Here is a 16,840-nt window from a genome sequence, read left to right on the forward strand (position 1 = left end):
CTTTATGTGCGCTTAAAGGGACTGTCTACCGCTCGGAAAAATTTTTGTGATTGTGGTGAAAATGAAAAGATCGTCCTTCACATCGGCAGCAACGAGCATGCTTTTGTCCCATAAAAAAGGAATTATATATTTAATTTGATGTTCATAATCATGAAAGAATGACCGCTAGCGTCACCCAACGGCGATGTTGTTCAATCTACTGGTAGGACAAGAAATAATCGCAGGTAGACTCATTTTGCTTAAAAACAAACATGTAGAACTTGAAATTGTATTTTACGCACTTGAGGCAGCTTTCGGTTGCGTCAGAGAGTAATTTTCTGCCTTTTTTTTCCTCACGCGTCTAAAAAGGCGCCCGGTGGCGCTGCTTGCGGCGCCGCCTTCGATTTCGCCTGCTTCAACTCATGCGCTATGCCATGCGGCCCTCCGCGCTGGTCGTACCGTGCCGCCGTATTGCTGTTAGGATGTCTCACATGTGCTGCGCTGTGAAGGCGTGCACTTATAGTCTCCTTTTGATGAATCAACTTGGCTTGGATTGCAGCAGTGCTAAAATAAACGCATAGACTGCGATTACAGCAAAAGAAGTGTTCTGTAATCGTTTAATAAGGCTTCATTTAACCGCTAGCGCGCTGAAAACGACTGTTACATTCATTACATTAGTGTTCAGCGAAAATTATTTAATCCTACAGAAACCACATGTGCTTTCGGTTTTAATATTAACCGGCACTACAATCGTCATCGCGTCCACCAACCACTGTTGTGGGCATGTTTCACGCCCGCGAACGGGCCGCCAAGCTCGACTTGGCGGTCCCTACGTGGGACTAGCCGGGTGGCGCGGGGTCTCCCCTGCGTCTTCTCTGGACCCCAATAAAGTTCGCATCATCATCATCATCATCATCATCATCATGTAAGAAGGCCGAACGCAGATCGAAAAATTCTGTTTTAAAAATTTCTACTCACTTTCCAGAGAAACCGCTACAGGGTTGGACACTTCGGGCTTTATGCTTTCGATTGCGGTACAAAACAGAAAAGCGATGAAGGACGGTAGACAGTCCCTTTAAACCTATGAGTGTTAGTCAGCGCCGATCGCAGCCATGGCGGCGAGTGTGGAAGACTCTTTTAAATGCGAAGCATTTCTTAGCGAACTTCTGCGACTTTGAGCGTATCTATCTATCTATCTATCTATCTATCTATCTATCTATCTATCTATCTATCTATCTATCTATCTATCTATCTATCTATCTATCTATCTATCTATCTATCTATCTATCTATCTATCTATCTATCTATCTATCTATCTAGCCGCCTACGACTTTGTGCTCTCCTGGTCGCTTGGTTAATCGAATGTGCACCAAAATTGGTATGGCGTAACATGACTGTATGACGAACATAAATGACAGGTCATAACATGAAAATCATGACACGCATGTCATGTACAGCATGATTTACATGCCACGCTCATGGTGCGCTGCCGGCCGTTTCGCTAGCTTGATATACACCAAAATTGGCATCTTGCGACGTGACTGTGTGACGAACATAAATAACACGTGTTAACATGAAAATCATGACACGCATGTCATGTACAGCATGACTTACGTGCCACGCTCGTGGGGCGCTGGCGGCCATTTCGCTAGCTTTATATACACCAAAATCGGTATCTTGCGATGTGACTGTGTAACGAACATAAATACCACGAGTTAACATGAAAATCATGACACGCATGTCATGTACAGCATGACTTACGTGCCACGCTCATGTGGCGCTGGCGGCAGTTTCGCTAGCTTTATATACACAAAAATTGGTATCTTGCGATGTGACTGTGTAGCGAACATAAATACCACGAGTTAACATGAAAGTCATGACACACATGTCATGCACAGCATGACTTACGTGCCACGCTCATGGAGCGCTGGCGGCCGTTTAGCTAGCTTGATCTACCCGAAATTGGTATTGCGCGACGTGACTGTGTAGCGAACATAAATACCACGAGTTAACATGAAAATCATGACACGCATGTCATGTACAGCATGACTTACGTGCCACGCTCATGTGGCGCTGGCGGCAGTTTCGCTAGCTTTATATACACAAAAATTGGTATCTTGTGACGTGGCTGTGTAACGAACATAAATAACCCGAGTTAACATGAAAGTCATGACACACATGTCATGCACAGCATGACTTACGTGCCACGCTCATGGAGCGCTGGCGGCCGTTTAGCTAGCTTGATCTACCCGAAATTGGTATTGCGCGACGTGACTGCGTGACGAACATAATAACACGAGTTAAATGAAAATCATAACAGGCATGTCATGTACAGCATGACTTACGTGCCACGCTCATGGAGCGCTGGCGGCCGTTTAGCTAGCTTGATCTACCCGAAATTGGTATTGCGCGACGTGACTGCGTGACGAACATAATAACACGAGTTAAATGAAAATCATAACAGGCATGTCATGTACAGCATGACTTACGTGCCACGCTCATGGTGCGCTGGCGGCCGTTTCGCTAGCTTGATATACACCGAAATTGGTATCTTGCGACGTGACTGTGTGACGAACATAAATAACACGAGTTAACATGAAAGTCATGACACACATGTCCTGTACAGCATGACTTACGTGCCACGCTCATGGTGCGCTGACGGCCGTTTCTCTGGCTTGATCTACCCCGAAGTTGGTATTGCGCGACGTTACTGTGTGACGAACATAAATAATAGGAGTTAACATGAAAACCATGACACGCATTTTCCTCAATGCCATACAAGACGGTGTATGCAGCTCTTTGCTGGCTGCTTCGCATTACATCGATTCCCACAATGCGTGGAATCTGCCGGCTTTTTTTCTGCCTGTTGACGTCACGGTTTCGTCACGGTTTCTTTGGCATTATTGTCTGTTAGTGCTCATTGATATTGTGTCTAACAAAGAAAAACGACAGCAAAAGGGAGAGTTGGGCTACTTGGTTTGCGTTCATATTGGAACACCGCAAAAGACGTAGGACACAGAAAGACTTGACAACACGAGCGCTGACTGCACAACAACAGCGCTGGTGTTGTCAAGTCTTTCTGTGTCCTACGTCTTTTGCGCTGTTTCAATATGATGATGATGATGATGATGATGATGATGATGATGATGCAAACTTTATTTGGGTCCAGAGAAGACGCAGGGGAGACCCCGCGCCATCCGGCTAGTCCCAGGTAAGGACCGCCAAGCCGAAAGAAAAACGAGCCCTTAAAAGTCATCTTCTTTTCTTTGCTCTAAGAAATACAACTTATTTATCGCAGGTCCGCCTGTTGCAAGTTTCTATAGAAACTGATCATGTCACCTATAATGGCTGAGTACTAGCCTCCTATATCGACTTTGGTAGTATAGCCTCGCAGCAAAAAAATGTAGGTCGCTTAGACCTTTCCAAGAATGCGAAGACGAAAAAATCCGGCAGATCCCACGCACTGTGGGAATCGATGTAATGCGAAGCAGCCAGCAAAGGTATCTAGTTCACCATATATCGCATGTTTGCCATGCACGCGTGCATGTACAATGTGGTATATACCATGCCAATGAAACGTATATTCTGGTATTACACTGCATGACCGGTCAGTTATGTTCTTCACGCACTCCTGTCATGCCATACCAATTTTGGTATATATCCGGTTATCTAAACGGGCGGAAGCGCACCATAATAGTGTCATGTAAATCATACCGTACATGACATGCATAGCATAATTCGCATGCTAGGACCTGTAATTTATGTTCGTCATACAGTCACGTCGCACAATACCGATTTTGATGTATATCGAACGAGCGAAATTGCCGCGAGTCAACCATGAGCGTGGCATGTAAATCATGCCACACATGACATGCATGTCATGGTTATCATGTTACCACCTGTCATATATGTTGGTCATACAGTCACGTTGCGCAATACCAATTTTGGTGTATATCAAGCGAGCGAAACGGCCGCGAGCGCATCATGAGCGTGGCATGTATATCATGTCGCACATGACTTGCCTGTCACGATTTTCATGTTACCACCTCTCATTTACGTTCGTCATACAGGCGCGTCGCGCAATACCAATTTTGGCGTATATCAAGCTAGTGAAACGTCCGCGAATGCACCATGAGCGTGGCATGTATATCATGACATACATGACATGCGTGTCATGGTTTTCATGTTACCACCTGTTATTCATGTTCTTCATACAGTCACATCGTGAAATACCAATTCTGGTGTATATCAACCTAGCGAAACGGCCGCGAGTGCGTCATGAGCGTGGCATGTAAATCATGACGTGCATGACACGCGTGTCATGATTTTCATGTTACCACCTCTAATTTACGTTCGTCATACAGTCGCGTCGCGCAATACCAATTTTGGTGTATATCATGCCAGCGAAACGGCCGCGAATGCACCATGAGCGTGGCACGTAAATCATGACATACATGACATGCATGTCATGGTTTCATGTTACCACCTGTTATTCATCTTCTTCATACAGTCACATCGTGAAATACCAATTCTGGTGTATATCAACCTAGCGAAACGGCCGCGAGTGCGTCATGAGCGTGGCATGTAAATCATGACGTGCATGACACGCGTGACATGATTTTCATGTTACCACGTGTCAGTTATGTCCGTAATGTCGAAATGTCTCGTCATACCAGTTTTCGTATATATCCATTCATTTAAACGGCCGCGAGCGCCCCGAGACCATGTCATGTAAATCATGCCGCACATGACATGCGTGTCATGATTTGCACGTTAGGACCTGTCATTATGTTCGCCATGAACTCTTGTCACGTCATACCAGTTTTGGTATATATGAAACTAACGGAATGGCCGCACGAGCCACAAGGCCGTGGAATGTAAATCATGCTGTTCATGACATGCATGTCATGATTTTCATGTTATGACCTGTCATTTATGTTCGTAATACGGTCATGTTATTCCATACCAATTTTGGTATACATCCGGTTAACGAAACGGCCAGGAGAGCACAGTCGTAGGCGGCTAGATAGATAGATAGATAGATAGATAGATAGATAGATAGATAGATAGATAGATAGATAGATAGATAGATAGATAGATAGATAGATAGATAGATAGATAGATAGATAGATAGATAGATAGATAGATAGATAGATAGATAGATACGCTCAAACTCGCAGAAGTTCGCTAAGAAATGCTTCGCATTTAAAAAGCCTCGATGTATGCAAGGCGCGCTCCGAACGCAGTGTCATTTCCAGAACGTTACACTACGAGCGCTGCCGCAGACATTTCCCGGGTGGTGCTGGAGTGGTGCTGCTAGAGGACGGACGTGTTTTTCGTGGGCTCCGGAATGACAGCGTCAGATAAGTGCTTTTTTTTTTTTTGCATGATTCGAGCTTGTTTCTTTAGTTAAGCCACTAGATTGCAGCTTAATAGAGCTTACAACTTTGTGCTGTTGGTACAAAGTGGTGTGACAGTCGCTTCGGGTGTTTTTTTTTTTAATATTTGTTTTTTTGGCCACCACGTGGCTGAAAGGTGCACAGGTGCTTTGAAGTGTAACATACTTGCGGAGTTTTGTGATATCATTTGGCTTTAAGTGTATCTAATCTGCCGCGTGAATGCTCTATAGCCATGGTCAAAAAGACCGTAAAGTGTTCAGGATGCGGAATGGGGCGGAAAATAGAGGTTTGTGAGGATGAGACGACAGAGAGAGCTGACGCCAAGTGTAAGCAATGCGAGTTAGAGGCGAAGATGGAAATAATGATGGCCGCCCAGAATGAGCTCAAGGTGAGAATCTCCGAGCTGGAGAAAGCGGTAGCGACAGAGCGGGAAAAAACGATGGCTATGGCGGAAAGGCTTAAGTCAGCCGAGGAGGGATTGGCAAAGGTAGCCATGCCAGCAAATGTAGCCACGGGGAACAGGGAAGCAGGCGACAGCGGGAAAAATGGGGCATCGACCCCCACAGTGGTAGGCGCGAAGGGGGAAACAGGTTTGGAAAAGACAGGTGCAAGGGACACAGGACCCACCTTCCGCGAAGTAGTCTTGGGAACGGGAGGGGACAAAACAACAGCAGTAGCACGCGCTAGTAACAGGTGCAGTGGCCAGGTGCGGGAGAGTCCACCAGAAAAGTCGGATCACGTGATAATCGCCGGGGACTCGAATTTAGCTACATGCGCAGAAGCAGTCAAGGAAAGGGTGAGAGGCGACAAACGAGTTTTAATAGGAAAGTTCCCGGGCCATAGGCTGGGATCAGTGATGAGACAAGCTAACGCAAAACTCGCAGCTAAGTCTAATGGACGTAACCTCGTGATAATCGCGGGAGGTCTAAACGACGTCTTGAGTAACGAATCAGCCGAACTAGCGACCACATTGGCGAAAGGGGTCGATGACATGCGCGCCATTTCCCCTCAGGTGCAGATAGTGGTATGCACAATACCGGAGGTACCGGTGCGTGACGGCAACCTGCAAAGAGCGGTTGTCGACGCAAACAAAGAGATATGGCAGATGAGTAGAGAGAAAGGCATCGAGGTAGTAGAAATAAACAGAGAGGTGCACAGGTGGGGTGGTTTTCGAAGAGACGGAATACACTTCGATAGGAGGCTTGGCCATGAGGTGGGTTGGCGTCTTGCAGGACGCGCAGTAGCTTTTTTGGGGGGCACGCGGGCCCTTCGGTGCCCATGGTAGCTTGTAATGAGGAAAACAACCAGGGGGACTCTTTGACAGGTAGTATAGCGAAAAAAACAGAGAAAAGGTAAAAGAAGGGAGAAGGCGCGTGTTGCAATTAGTTACATTAACATGCAGGGTGGCAGAAAAAAGGCAAAATGGTTAGAGATTGAGGGACAGTTAAACAAGGAACAGATAGGTGTTTATGCGGTTACAGAAACACACCTTAGAGACTTGGAAGAGCCACCACATATTGAAAATTATGTTTGGGAAGGATGTAACAGGATCACATCAGAAAGGAGAGGTGGGGGGGTTGGAATGCTAATTCATAGCAGAACAAAATGGGAGAGAGTGAAACAAACGTGTTCAGAGCACATGTGGGTTTCGGGCACAGTAGGTGGAAAGAAAACGTGGCTAGGTGTAGCTTACTTGTGGACAGGCAATAACTGCAGAGAAAAGAATCTGGAGATAGTGAAATGCATAAGCACCGATATTAAAGAATTTGGTCATGATGCCGAGATAATCCTTCTAGGGGACATGAACGCTCACATTCATGACCTTGACGGATATTCAGACACCAATGGCAAGTTATTGCTAGATCTCTGCGAGCAACATAGTCTTGAGATAGTTAACGTGGGGCCTAAGTGTGAGGGGCAGATCACGTGGGAAGTCAGAAACAGGCAATCGAGCATTGATTACTGTCTCATGACAGAAGGAATATATGACAAACTTAGAGAGATGAGAATAGACGAAGAAGGCATTAACAGCTTAGGTAGTGATCATAAACGCATAATATTACAAATGGGATATAAAACTGAAAATAAGAACATAGAATCAAAGTTTGGCAGCTCGTATCTAAATGACAAACAAATAACAAATATAGCCGCAAGAGTCGAGGAAAAAGTAGACGAACTACCAGGCAAAGACTGGAAGTATAGTGAGCTGCTACATGTAATCACGAAAGAAATGGAAATAGAGAAGAAAACTATTTGTTGGAAAGGAAAGAAAAAGCCAAAAAGTTGGTGGAACAAAGAAATCCGGGAAGCGATCGAGATGCGACGTCAGGCATCACGGGAGCACAGAAAGGCAAAAAAGGAGAAGCGGCCACAGGACGAAGTCAACCAAATATGGGAAATATATTTAGAGCAAAAATCCATTGTGCAGAAATTAGTCGAGGCAAAAATTAAAGGTGAAAGTGAACGCTGGATGACAGAGATTCGCGAAAAGAAGAAGGCCGCGCCTAGGATATTTTGGAGCCACCTAAAAGCGCTGGGTAGGAAGTCTGTCACAATGCAACAACATATGGTAGATGAAGGAGGAAATAAATTGGAAGGATATGAAGCGCTAGGTTACATCCGAAAGATAACAGCCGATTCGTTTAAAAAGGTCCCCCAGGGGATTCCCCCGGTGAGTAAAAGTACGCAAAGGAGTGCAACCGACGAAGATGTAGTACTAGAGAATTTCAATTGGAAGAAGGCCGAAGAAAAAATTCCTAAGCGCACTACTCCGGGCTTAGATGGGGTTCCCGTCAGCCTCATTAACGAACTCGGACATAACACTAAAGAAGCACTGCTGAAAGCCGTAGAAAAGTGCTTACAGGAGAGGGAAATACCAGACAGTTGGAGAAAAAGTAGAATGAACTTAATCTATAAAGGCAAGGGAGAAAAGGATAACATTCGCTCGTATAGACCGCTAACAATTACATCGGTGCTATACAGGTTGGCGATGCAGGCAGTAAAATTAAAAATAGAAGCGTGGGTAGAACAAAATGATATTTTGGGAGAACTTCAGAATGGATTTCGAATCGACAGGCGGTTAGACGATAATCTGTTTGTTCTTACCCAGTGTATAGAAATATCTAAAATAGAAAACAGGCCCTTATACGTAGCTTATCTAGATATCACCGGGGCGTATGACAACGTTAATCAGGAAATTTTGTGGGATATATTGAAGGAAGTGGGCATAGGTGACGACTGTGTACAGCTTTTGAGGGAAATATACCGAGGAAATACAGTTTGTATAGAATGGGAAGGAATAAGTAGCAAGGACAGCGTTGAAATTAGCAAGGGGCTGAGACAGGGATGCCCTTTGTCCCCGCTGTTATTCATGCTGTACATGGCGAGGATGGAAAAAGCGCTAGAAGGTAGCAACATTGGATTTAATTTGTCACACAAACAGGTCGGAGCGATGGTTGAGCAGAAGCTTCCAGGTCTATTTTATGCTGATGATATTGTCTTATTTGCGGACAGTCAAGATGATATACAGCGACTGGCAGATATATGCGGAAGGGAGTGTGAGGCTCTAGGACTAGGATTTAGTGCAACAAAATTTGGATTGATGGTATTCAATGATCACGGAGACCATACGGTATTATTACAGGGCCAAAAAATACCGAGGGTAAGCGAGTACAAGTACCTTGGAGTATGGGTAAATGAGGGGGATAGATATATGGAGGTACAAGAGAAAGCATCGGTAGCAAAGGGAAAGAGGAATGCTGCAATTATGAAGCACAGAGCTTTATGGGGATACAATAGGTACGAGGTGCTTCGAGGGCTGTGGAAGGGTGTGATGGTTCCGGGGCTTACATTTGGGAACTCAGTGGTGTGCATGAAGTCAGAGGTGCAATCAGGAATGGATGTAAATCAAAGGACGGTGGGCCGCCTCGCGTTGGGCGCTCACGGGAAGACGACAAATGAGGCTGTAAAGGGTGATATGGGATGGACAGGCTTTGAAGTGAGGGAAGCGCAGAGCAAAATGAGATTCGAAGAGAGGCTGAGGAAAATGAAGAAGAGTAGATGGGCAGAGAAGGTTTTCCGGTATTTGTATAGAAAAAGCGTTGACACGCAGTGGAGAAAAAGAACTAGGAGGCTCACCAGTAAATATACGGCTGGCAGTGCGGGCGATATGGCAACAAGGAGCATTAAGCGGAAGGTCAGAGAGGCGGAGAGGACTTATTGGATGACAGCGATGGAAAAGAAGCCGGCTCTGAGTAACTACCGAAAAGGAAAAAACGAAATAAGGAGGGAAAGGTTTTATGATAATTCAAGGGGAATAGCTTTACTGTTTGAAGCAAGGTCGGGCTGCCTTAGAACGCGTAGTTATAAAGCGAGATTTAGTAACGAAGAAGAACAATGTACATGCTGCGGGGGAACTAAGGAAACGATGGAACATGTACTGATTGAATGTGGCGATATTCACCCAGGTATACGTGTGGGCACGAGTCTACATGAAGCCTTGGGTTTTAGGGACAACAATGGAAAGCTGAACACGTCCGCGATAGAAATAAGTAAGAGACGGTTAGAGTATTGGTGGCAGAAAAATAGAGATAAAGAACAAAAATAAATAATGGGGGAAAAATAAGGTCATTCTGCCTTAAGAGGCAGAGAGATGGACCGTGAATTTATATTTTTTGGTATAATAACATAGATTTAATCAATGTAGATAAGGTATTAGGCCAACATGAAACAAGGAAGCTTTTTTTTTGTTTGTTTTTTCGAGCCTGGTGGCAGACATGTCACCGCCCCGTTTTAAAGGGGACGCTCATAGCATCCATCCATCCATCCATCCCACCTAGAGTCACTGGAAAATTTCGCAGCACCACAAAGGTAGGCGGCTAGCGGGCAACATTGGGCAGCGGAGGCCATTACGCTCCTGACCGTCCGGCGCGTTGCTAGCGTGTGTGGAGAAGTGACCGATCTTTTCGCCTCGATGCCGTGTTGCGCTCTGCGGAACTGCACTGTGTGTGTGTGTATTTCTTCAAGATGATATTGGAAGTGATTTCGACTCATCGACAGTTACGAATCGACTGCGCGATAAGCGGTGTAACTAATGAAATGTGCGGCGAATGTTGCCTTGAGCTCGCGAACTCTCTTCATGGCATCGTCGGTCTCTTCTCTTGTCACGGCCGGGTGTGTTCGCTTGGTCCGGAGCAGTAGACATAGTTGCATTAGCGCAGTGACTTCGTGCGAGATCCTAGTTACTTCGACACTTGGTGACTCTTTACTGTTAGCGCTAGCTTTGCAGTAGGTGTTCAGGTTCACTTCGCAGCGTACTTGAGAACATTATCCAACAACATCGAGAACATTGAACATTGGGTCCTTCGACTGAGTCGCTGACGCATACCTTGCTTGCGACCACGTTTGCTGTTCAAGTGGGTGATGTGTAATATAAATGACGTGTAGACTTCATACACGGATCAAATTTGGATGTGTATTTTTGAATCGATAATTATTATGCCTAAGGGCAGACTTTCGAAAAAAATGGTGTATGTGTACGGTAATTGGAAGTTGTGCACGACGTATTTATGTCTCGGTTTGGAACGCCAGCAGCCGAACACAGGGGTGAATCGGCGAGCGGTAGGTGAGGTGCATCTCATTTTGCGAACACGTTGTCATTTCCTAAGAGATACGTAGAAAATAGGCCATCAAAAATGATTGATATCACTAATTAGTTGTTTCGTTATCTGTTTTTTGTCTCCTAAATATTCGCAACGTTGCAGTGCATTTGCAAATATTTTGCTGTGTTCCGACAAAGAGTTTTTTTTTTGTTGAGGTTGCGAGCGCGTAAACAGCTGGGGTTCGGTTTCTCTACTGCTTTTAATTGCAGCTTTTTTTTTCTAATGGACTCTTATTATAACTTCCTCGGCACAGTGCTTTATGTTCTTTTGATTAGAAATAGCACATCCCGAAAATGTTTAAAGCGCATGCTACTGCAACACAGTATGTATATAGAGCTAGGGCTCGCCCGAAATCGATTCCCTCAATGCGTGGGATCTGCCGAATCTGTCTTTTTTTTTTTTTGCTGTGACCGTTTCTCACCCACTAAACAGTATTTCAAGGGTACACTCGGCGCAATGCAGCATTAGCCACATTTTTTTTGCAAGAAAATTAAGAAATACGCCTAAATGACGTTGCCTTTTGCTTCTGTTTTGCGCAATGGCAAATTATCATGCCACAATTGCCCTCAAAGTGTACCAGTAAACAGTTATTATTGTAATAAATCTTCGACTTTGCTCTCGTTCGTGATACGCTTATAACTCGAAATGCATGCACAATCTGTTCAACAGATCGAGGTATAAACAGCTGAGCAAATAGAAAGGTATGTAGTATGTAGTTTTCAATATCGTTGAACATAGCGAACCGTAAAAGTGAAGTATCCTGTGCATGAGAGCTTTTCCAGCAGTGTTTTTGTAGTTCACTGCAGAAAGGAGTGTTCCTAGAGGGCAGCGACTTCATTCCGGCCTACTATACAGCCACGCTCAACGACGCTCTTTGACGGTAATTTTTCCCACGCGAATTTAAAAAATAAACGATATTCCCAGATTACGTTCGGTTTCTAGTGAGGTAGTCTCTGGCATCTGCATGACGCGTTTAAAAACGCGACGAAGTTCTTGTATGGACCATGATACTGCTGAATGTCGGCCACGCTCTGCGTTCGACGCGCCAGCACCCAAAGCGCTTGGAAGGGATATGGTGGCGAGAGGTCACATGATGCGATCAAGCCAATCGAGTAGGCAGCGGCGCGTGGGGCTTGCCCAATTCTTGCGGCACATACCAGTTCGCTCGGCTACGCCACCAGCGCCGACGGCGACGCCGCTCAACGCAGGAACGGGCGCCTAAGAACTGCGCTCTAAAATAGACGGAGGAAGGTAACAACACCATACTGCTGACAGTTCGGTTAATAGGACACGATTCTGTGTACACTTTTTTTTTAAAGTGCGAGATAGAGATGGCTTTAGTAGAGGGTTGCCCCTGAAATAAGGTTCTGCAGTCGCGAGGAACGTTGTTACGCGGAGTCCGGCGACACTAGCGTCAAGGGCGTAGCCAAGGGGGGGGGGGGGGGTTAACACCTCCCCGAAAATTTTCAATTTTGCTTGCGTCTATATACACGCACACATACAAACGCACGCACGAACATACACAAAGTATAGTTGAACCCCCCCCCCCCCCCCCCACGAAAAAAATTTCTGGCTACGCCCCTGACTAGCATGTAGCTTGGTTGCCCCTCTCCCAGTCCCTGCGCCGGCACACATTCCACATACGCATTCCACATTCTATTCAGAGCAATTAAATTGTCCGATGTTTATATTAAGTACCAAGTTAATATCTGCACTTTCTAGCTGGTTGGTGACTGTTTTTCTTAGTCTTTTCACACACGTGATTGTGTATGATGTTTAGCAGGAAAAAAACAGGACTGTAGGTCCTGTCTTTTCTTCAGCTAAACATGAGCTGTCATTTAGTAAAACTTGTTGTTGTGCTAGTTGGTACATGTTTGCTGAAACTACATTAAAAACTACATTAAAAAGAATAGAGACATGTGCGTAAGTGACACATCTGTTGTTCTGCGTCGTGGTGAATTTATTTTCTTCGAATCTTTTTTCGATTAAGTCGTTTTTGTCATTATTATTGCGTGTATTTTGACGAGCATGTGAGGCGATGTGAGCGCGCATGGTTGCTACGGCTATATATGTCCCTGATGTTCTGAGAATAAAGTTAGTTGCGAGAAGACGCCCTTTTCTGTTCTGTCTTAAAATTCGTCCTCGATGGTACGCGTCTTTTTTTGTATTTAAATGAGCTGTCATGCAGGCGAGATGCAGTGTTGCATATTATGAACACCCACTGTAAGAAGCATTACGCATATTATTTAGACTGGTAGTAAATGTTGCAGACAATGGAAAAGCGCTGATATGTAGCGCTCATGACTACACTATCTTAGACAAATTAGCGAATTTCACTGTAAATATAACAAGAATAACAAGACGCCGTTACGACGGTGCCATAACTTACCACGTGCGGCTAATCAGATTTGTTGCATCCACGTACTCTCCCCAAATGCAGGCCTCTCCACCCTGGACGAGAGACTTCTGCTCGGGCGTCCCTACAAACAGAAGAAGATTTTTTTTTTTTTATGGTTTCACATGTACTTTAATTTTATTGCGTTTCTGCAGTGCACTATTCGGGCACTGCGTACAAATCCAAGCTCAACATCGCAAGCAATACACGACAAAACACAACTCGAGTTAATGTAGTACCAAAGTCATACTTATGGCCATTTGCAGTATTTCTACACTCATAACTTGTCATGAGAGCGGCTGCAGCTTAAGTCACTGATGGCCGGAGCGTAAGTATTGTGACACGCGGTGTTCTTGTAGCTATGCGTGCGAGTTATGGTCACGATCCATGAATTACAGCGGAGGTGACTGGAAGAAAGCAGCCCATATTGAAGACAGAGTATTGGACGCTAGCTATGATTTCGCTGCTCCAGTCATAGATCACACATGGCAATCATTCCCAGCTACAGCTGCACAACGGTTGCTGCATGATGATGTAATGAATATAATACGTGCACCTCGTCAACGTCACTAAGTCCTGTTTTTAAAGCGTGTAAATTAGTTAAAAAGAAAAAGAATAGGGTTGAAACGACGCACTTACGTATCTATCCATGGTTTACACCTTAACGTAATTGCAGAATTAGATAACATATGCACATTCGCTTCCAGCTGACTTCTAAGCAGTGCCTCCGGTAAGTGTCTGATTATCCTCTTTTTTTGTTTCTTGAAAAAAGTCACAGTTTCGCCGCAAGGGCGAAGCAATGAATGCGATAGCAACAAATTTGAATTTCACGCGAAGAACGGCACACAGCTCAAACCGTGCAGCGCGCTGCTCAAGCACAAAGGACGCACGAAAAGAACACACACATGACGAGCGCTAACTGTGTAACGACGTTCACAGCTCGACACGTCAAGAGCGGTGTTTAAACACAAGGAAGGACGCACGAAACAAAATCACAGGTATACACAGGACGAGCGCAAGCTAACAGCTGTCGCAGTTGTTACTTCTTCAAGGAACAAACAGCGTAAAAGAACGAGGACGAGCAAAATAAACGACACACAACGGTGCTGCACTCGCAACTAAAATTTTATTTCGAAGCAAACAGAATAAATGGCATCTGGAAAAGGATGATAACAAAAAAGTCACAGTCTCGCCGCAAGGGCGAAGCAATGAATGCGATAGCAAGAAACTAATTGAAACCCGCAATAACGAAATCGGCGAGGAAAGCTGAAAATTTCGCTCTTGCGGGAATTTCGTTGGCGCGAGAATGCAGCATAAACGACATGAAATTTACAAAAAAACACATTTTATTTCCAAAAGTCAGTAAGTTTGCTTTGGCGTGCCTTATCATGCAGCATTTTCATGCCTCTCGATCGGGAATCTCGTTTGCCACGGCACAAAGTTCTCCCCATGCACTGGTCAGTGACGGCGGCACCGCGCTGTCACCAGTACCGTCATCAAGTGCGCCTACAGGCGAACCTTCTTCCGGCTCCCCTGGATCAGCGCGGAATCGTGGACAGCGAGCTGCAAGCAACGCCGAATTCTTCGGCAATGTCAATTTTTTCCCAGCCCTTTTCCACCTCACTGATGATTGCAGCCTTATCTTCCAGCGTGATGAACTTCCGCTTTTTCGTTGGAGGCGGCATCTTCGCAGGCAGCGAAATCGCACGAAGCAGTCGCAACACACAGGTTCACGTTGCACCAAGCGACCAAGCAAACGCTCCACAAATGGCTCCACACACGCGACCATGTGTGCGCAAAGCCGACAAAGCCAAGCACAGAGCCAAACCAACGAACGAAACTCCATGAGGAATGTGGATTTGGCTACGTAGTCCGCGATAACGAGCAGGTGTTTCGGCAAGCCATCATCATCATTGTCGCCAGCTTTATGTTTTTTTGTAAACAATGATGGCGGCTGCTTATCAAGTGCGCTGTAGCGATAGTTTTGCACAATTTAAGTCTAGCATGACTGCATTTCAGCAGTTTCGAATGTAGTTGATGTTGCGAGAGTAGATTATTTGCGCACTCGTGTTTCAAAAATTTCGTTAATGAGGGACTGCGGTATGAATATCTTTCGTAGTCGCGAGTAACGAAATGCATTGAGTCCTATGGGCGTTCGCCGGTGCTCCGAAAATATTTCGTTGCGATGAGAATTTCGTTCCCTCGGGATTTCGTTATCGCGGTTTCGACTGTATACGAAGTGAGGCTCGCCAATGGATACTCTCAGTTTGAACAGCGCTCCTGTTGCAAAGGCGGCTGAAGCAGCAAAGGAAACTAGCGTGCTTCAAGTGTCGAGCTGTGACACTTGATAGTTCGCGCTCATCTTCTGCTTGTTCGTTTAGCGGCGTCCCTTGAGCTCGAGTGACGCTCCGTAACATGAGCGCGGATATCACGGTGAAAGCTCGAAACAACCCTCTTCCCCTCACCACGAGATAACTACGCGAGCAGACAGCAGAAGGGCAAGGTTCTCCCTGAGCAAACATAAGAAGAAGCGAGCGAGCTCGCCGACTACTTTTAAATCCGCCCGTCGCGCTCCTCGCGCCATCTCGCTAGTAATGAAGAAACGCTTATAAGCGCCTCCCGCCTCTGAGTCCTGCCAGCGGTAAAGGGTGGGTATATAACGCTCGTCGTTAGCTACCTGAAGGATCTGCGCTTTCTGGCGTAGTGGTTAGCGCCACGCGCTGCGGAACGATAGGTCGCTGGTTCGAGTCCGCGCTTCGGAAGCATTTTTCTAAATTATTTTTCTTTGGGACTTTGATACATACTTATACATATACGGTGCATGACGGCGGCGACGGCGACGGCAAAATTCAGCCTAGACTGTCCATATAATTGCTATCACAATAAAAATCATCACGCACGCACAAGATAACAAAAGTAACAAAAACCCCTAAGTGGCTGATTAGACATCGCCACTTATGGTAGCGCAGCGCGCGCATCGCAACGAGGAGGGCGAAGACTGCTAAAGCGCGCCCTTCGCGCCATCTGGGTGGTAATGCAGAGAACACGCTGAAATACACCCGAGCTCTGCGTACCGCCAGCGGTAAATGGTGTATATAAATAGCTCGCCGTTGGTATGCTGAGGGACGTGCGCTCCATGACCGAATTGTCTAAAGGCGCGCGCCGCGGAGCGAGTGGTCGCCCGTGCGAATCCTCGCTTCATAAAGTATTTTTAGATGCGAAGTATCTTAAGGCGGAGCTCAATCCGGTGGTGGTGTTGTGCGGCGTGACCACCCTTACTGCGCATGCGCATACCCTCTCCACACACCTCCTCTCCACTCTCCCTCACCATTCCCCCTGTCCTCTACCCCTGTCCCCTTTTCCCTTTCCACTCACCCTCTCCCCTCCCCTCTCCACTTTCCCTCTCC

At 45.8% G+C, this 16,840-nt stretch overlaps 1 protein-coding gene across 1 annotated transcript in view; it reads right to left on the bottom strand.

The window, feature by feature from the left end:
* Window positions 1–16,840, bottom strand: part of LOC125756130 (beta-hexosaminidase subunit alpha-like) — a 174,402-nt gene that overhangs the window by 8,025 nt on the left and 149,537 nt on the right. Inside the window, exon 9 of the mRNA XM_037653974.2 lies at window positions 13,428–13,518. Coding sequence (XP_037509902.2) covers window positions 13,428–13,518 — 91 coding nt within the window. The remainder of the gene's footprint in view (window positions 1–13,427; window positions 13,519–16,840) is intronic.

Source organism: Rhipicephalus sanguineus, chromosome 3 (assembly GCF_013339695.2).
Source record: "Rhipicephalus sanguineus isolate Rsan-2018 chromosome 3, BIME_Rsan_1.4, whole genome shotgun sequence".
Lineage (NCBI taxonomy): Eukaryota > Metazoa > Arthropoda > Arachnida > Ixodida > Ixodidae > Rhipicephalus > Rhipicephalus sanguineus.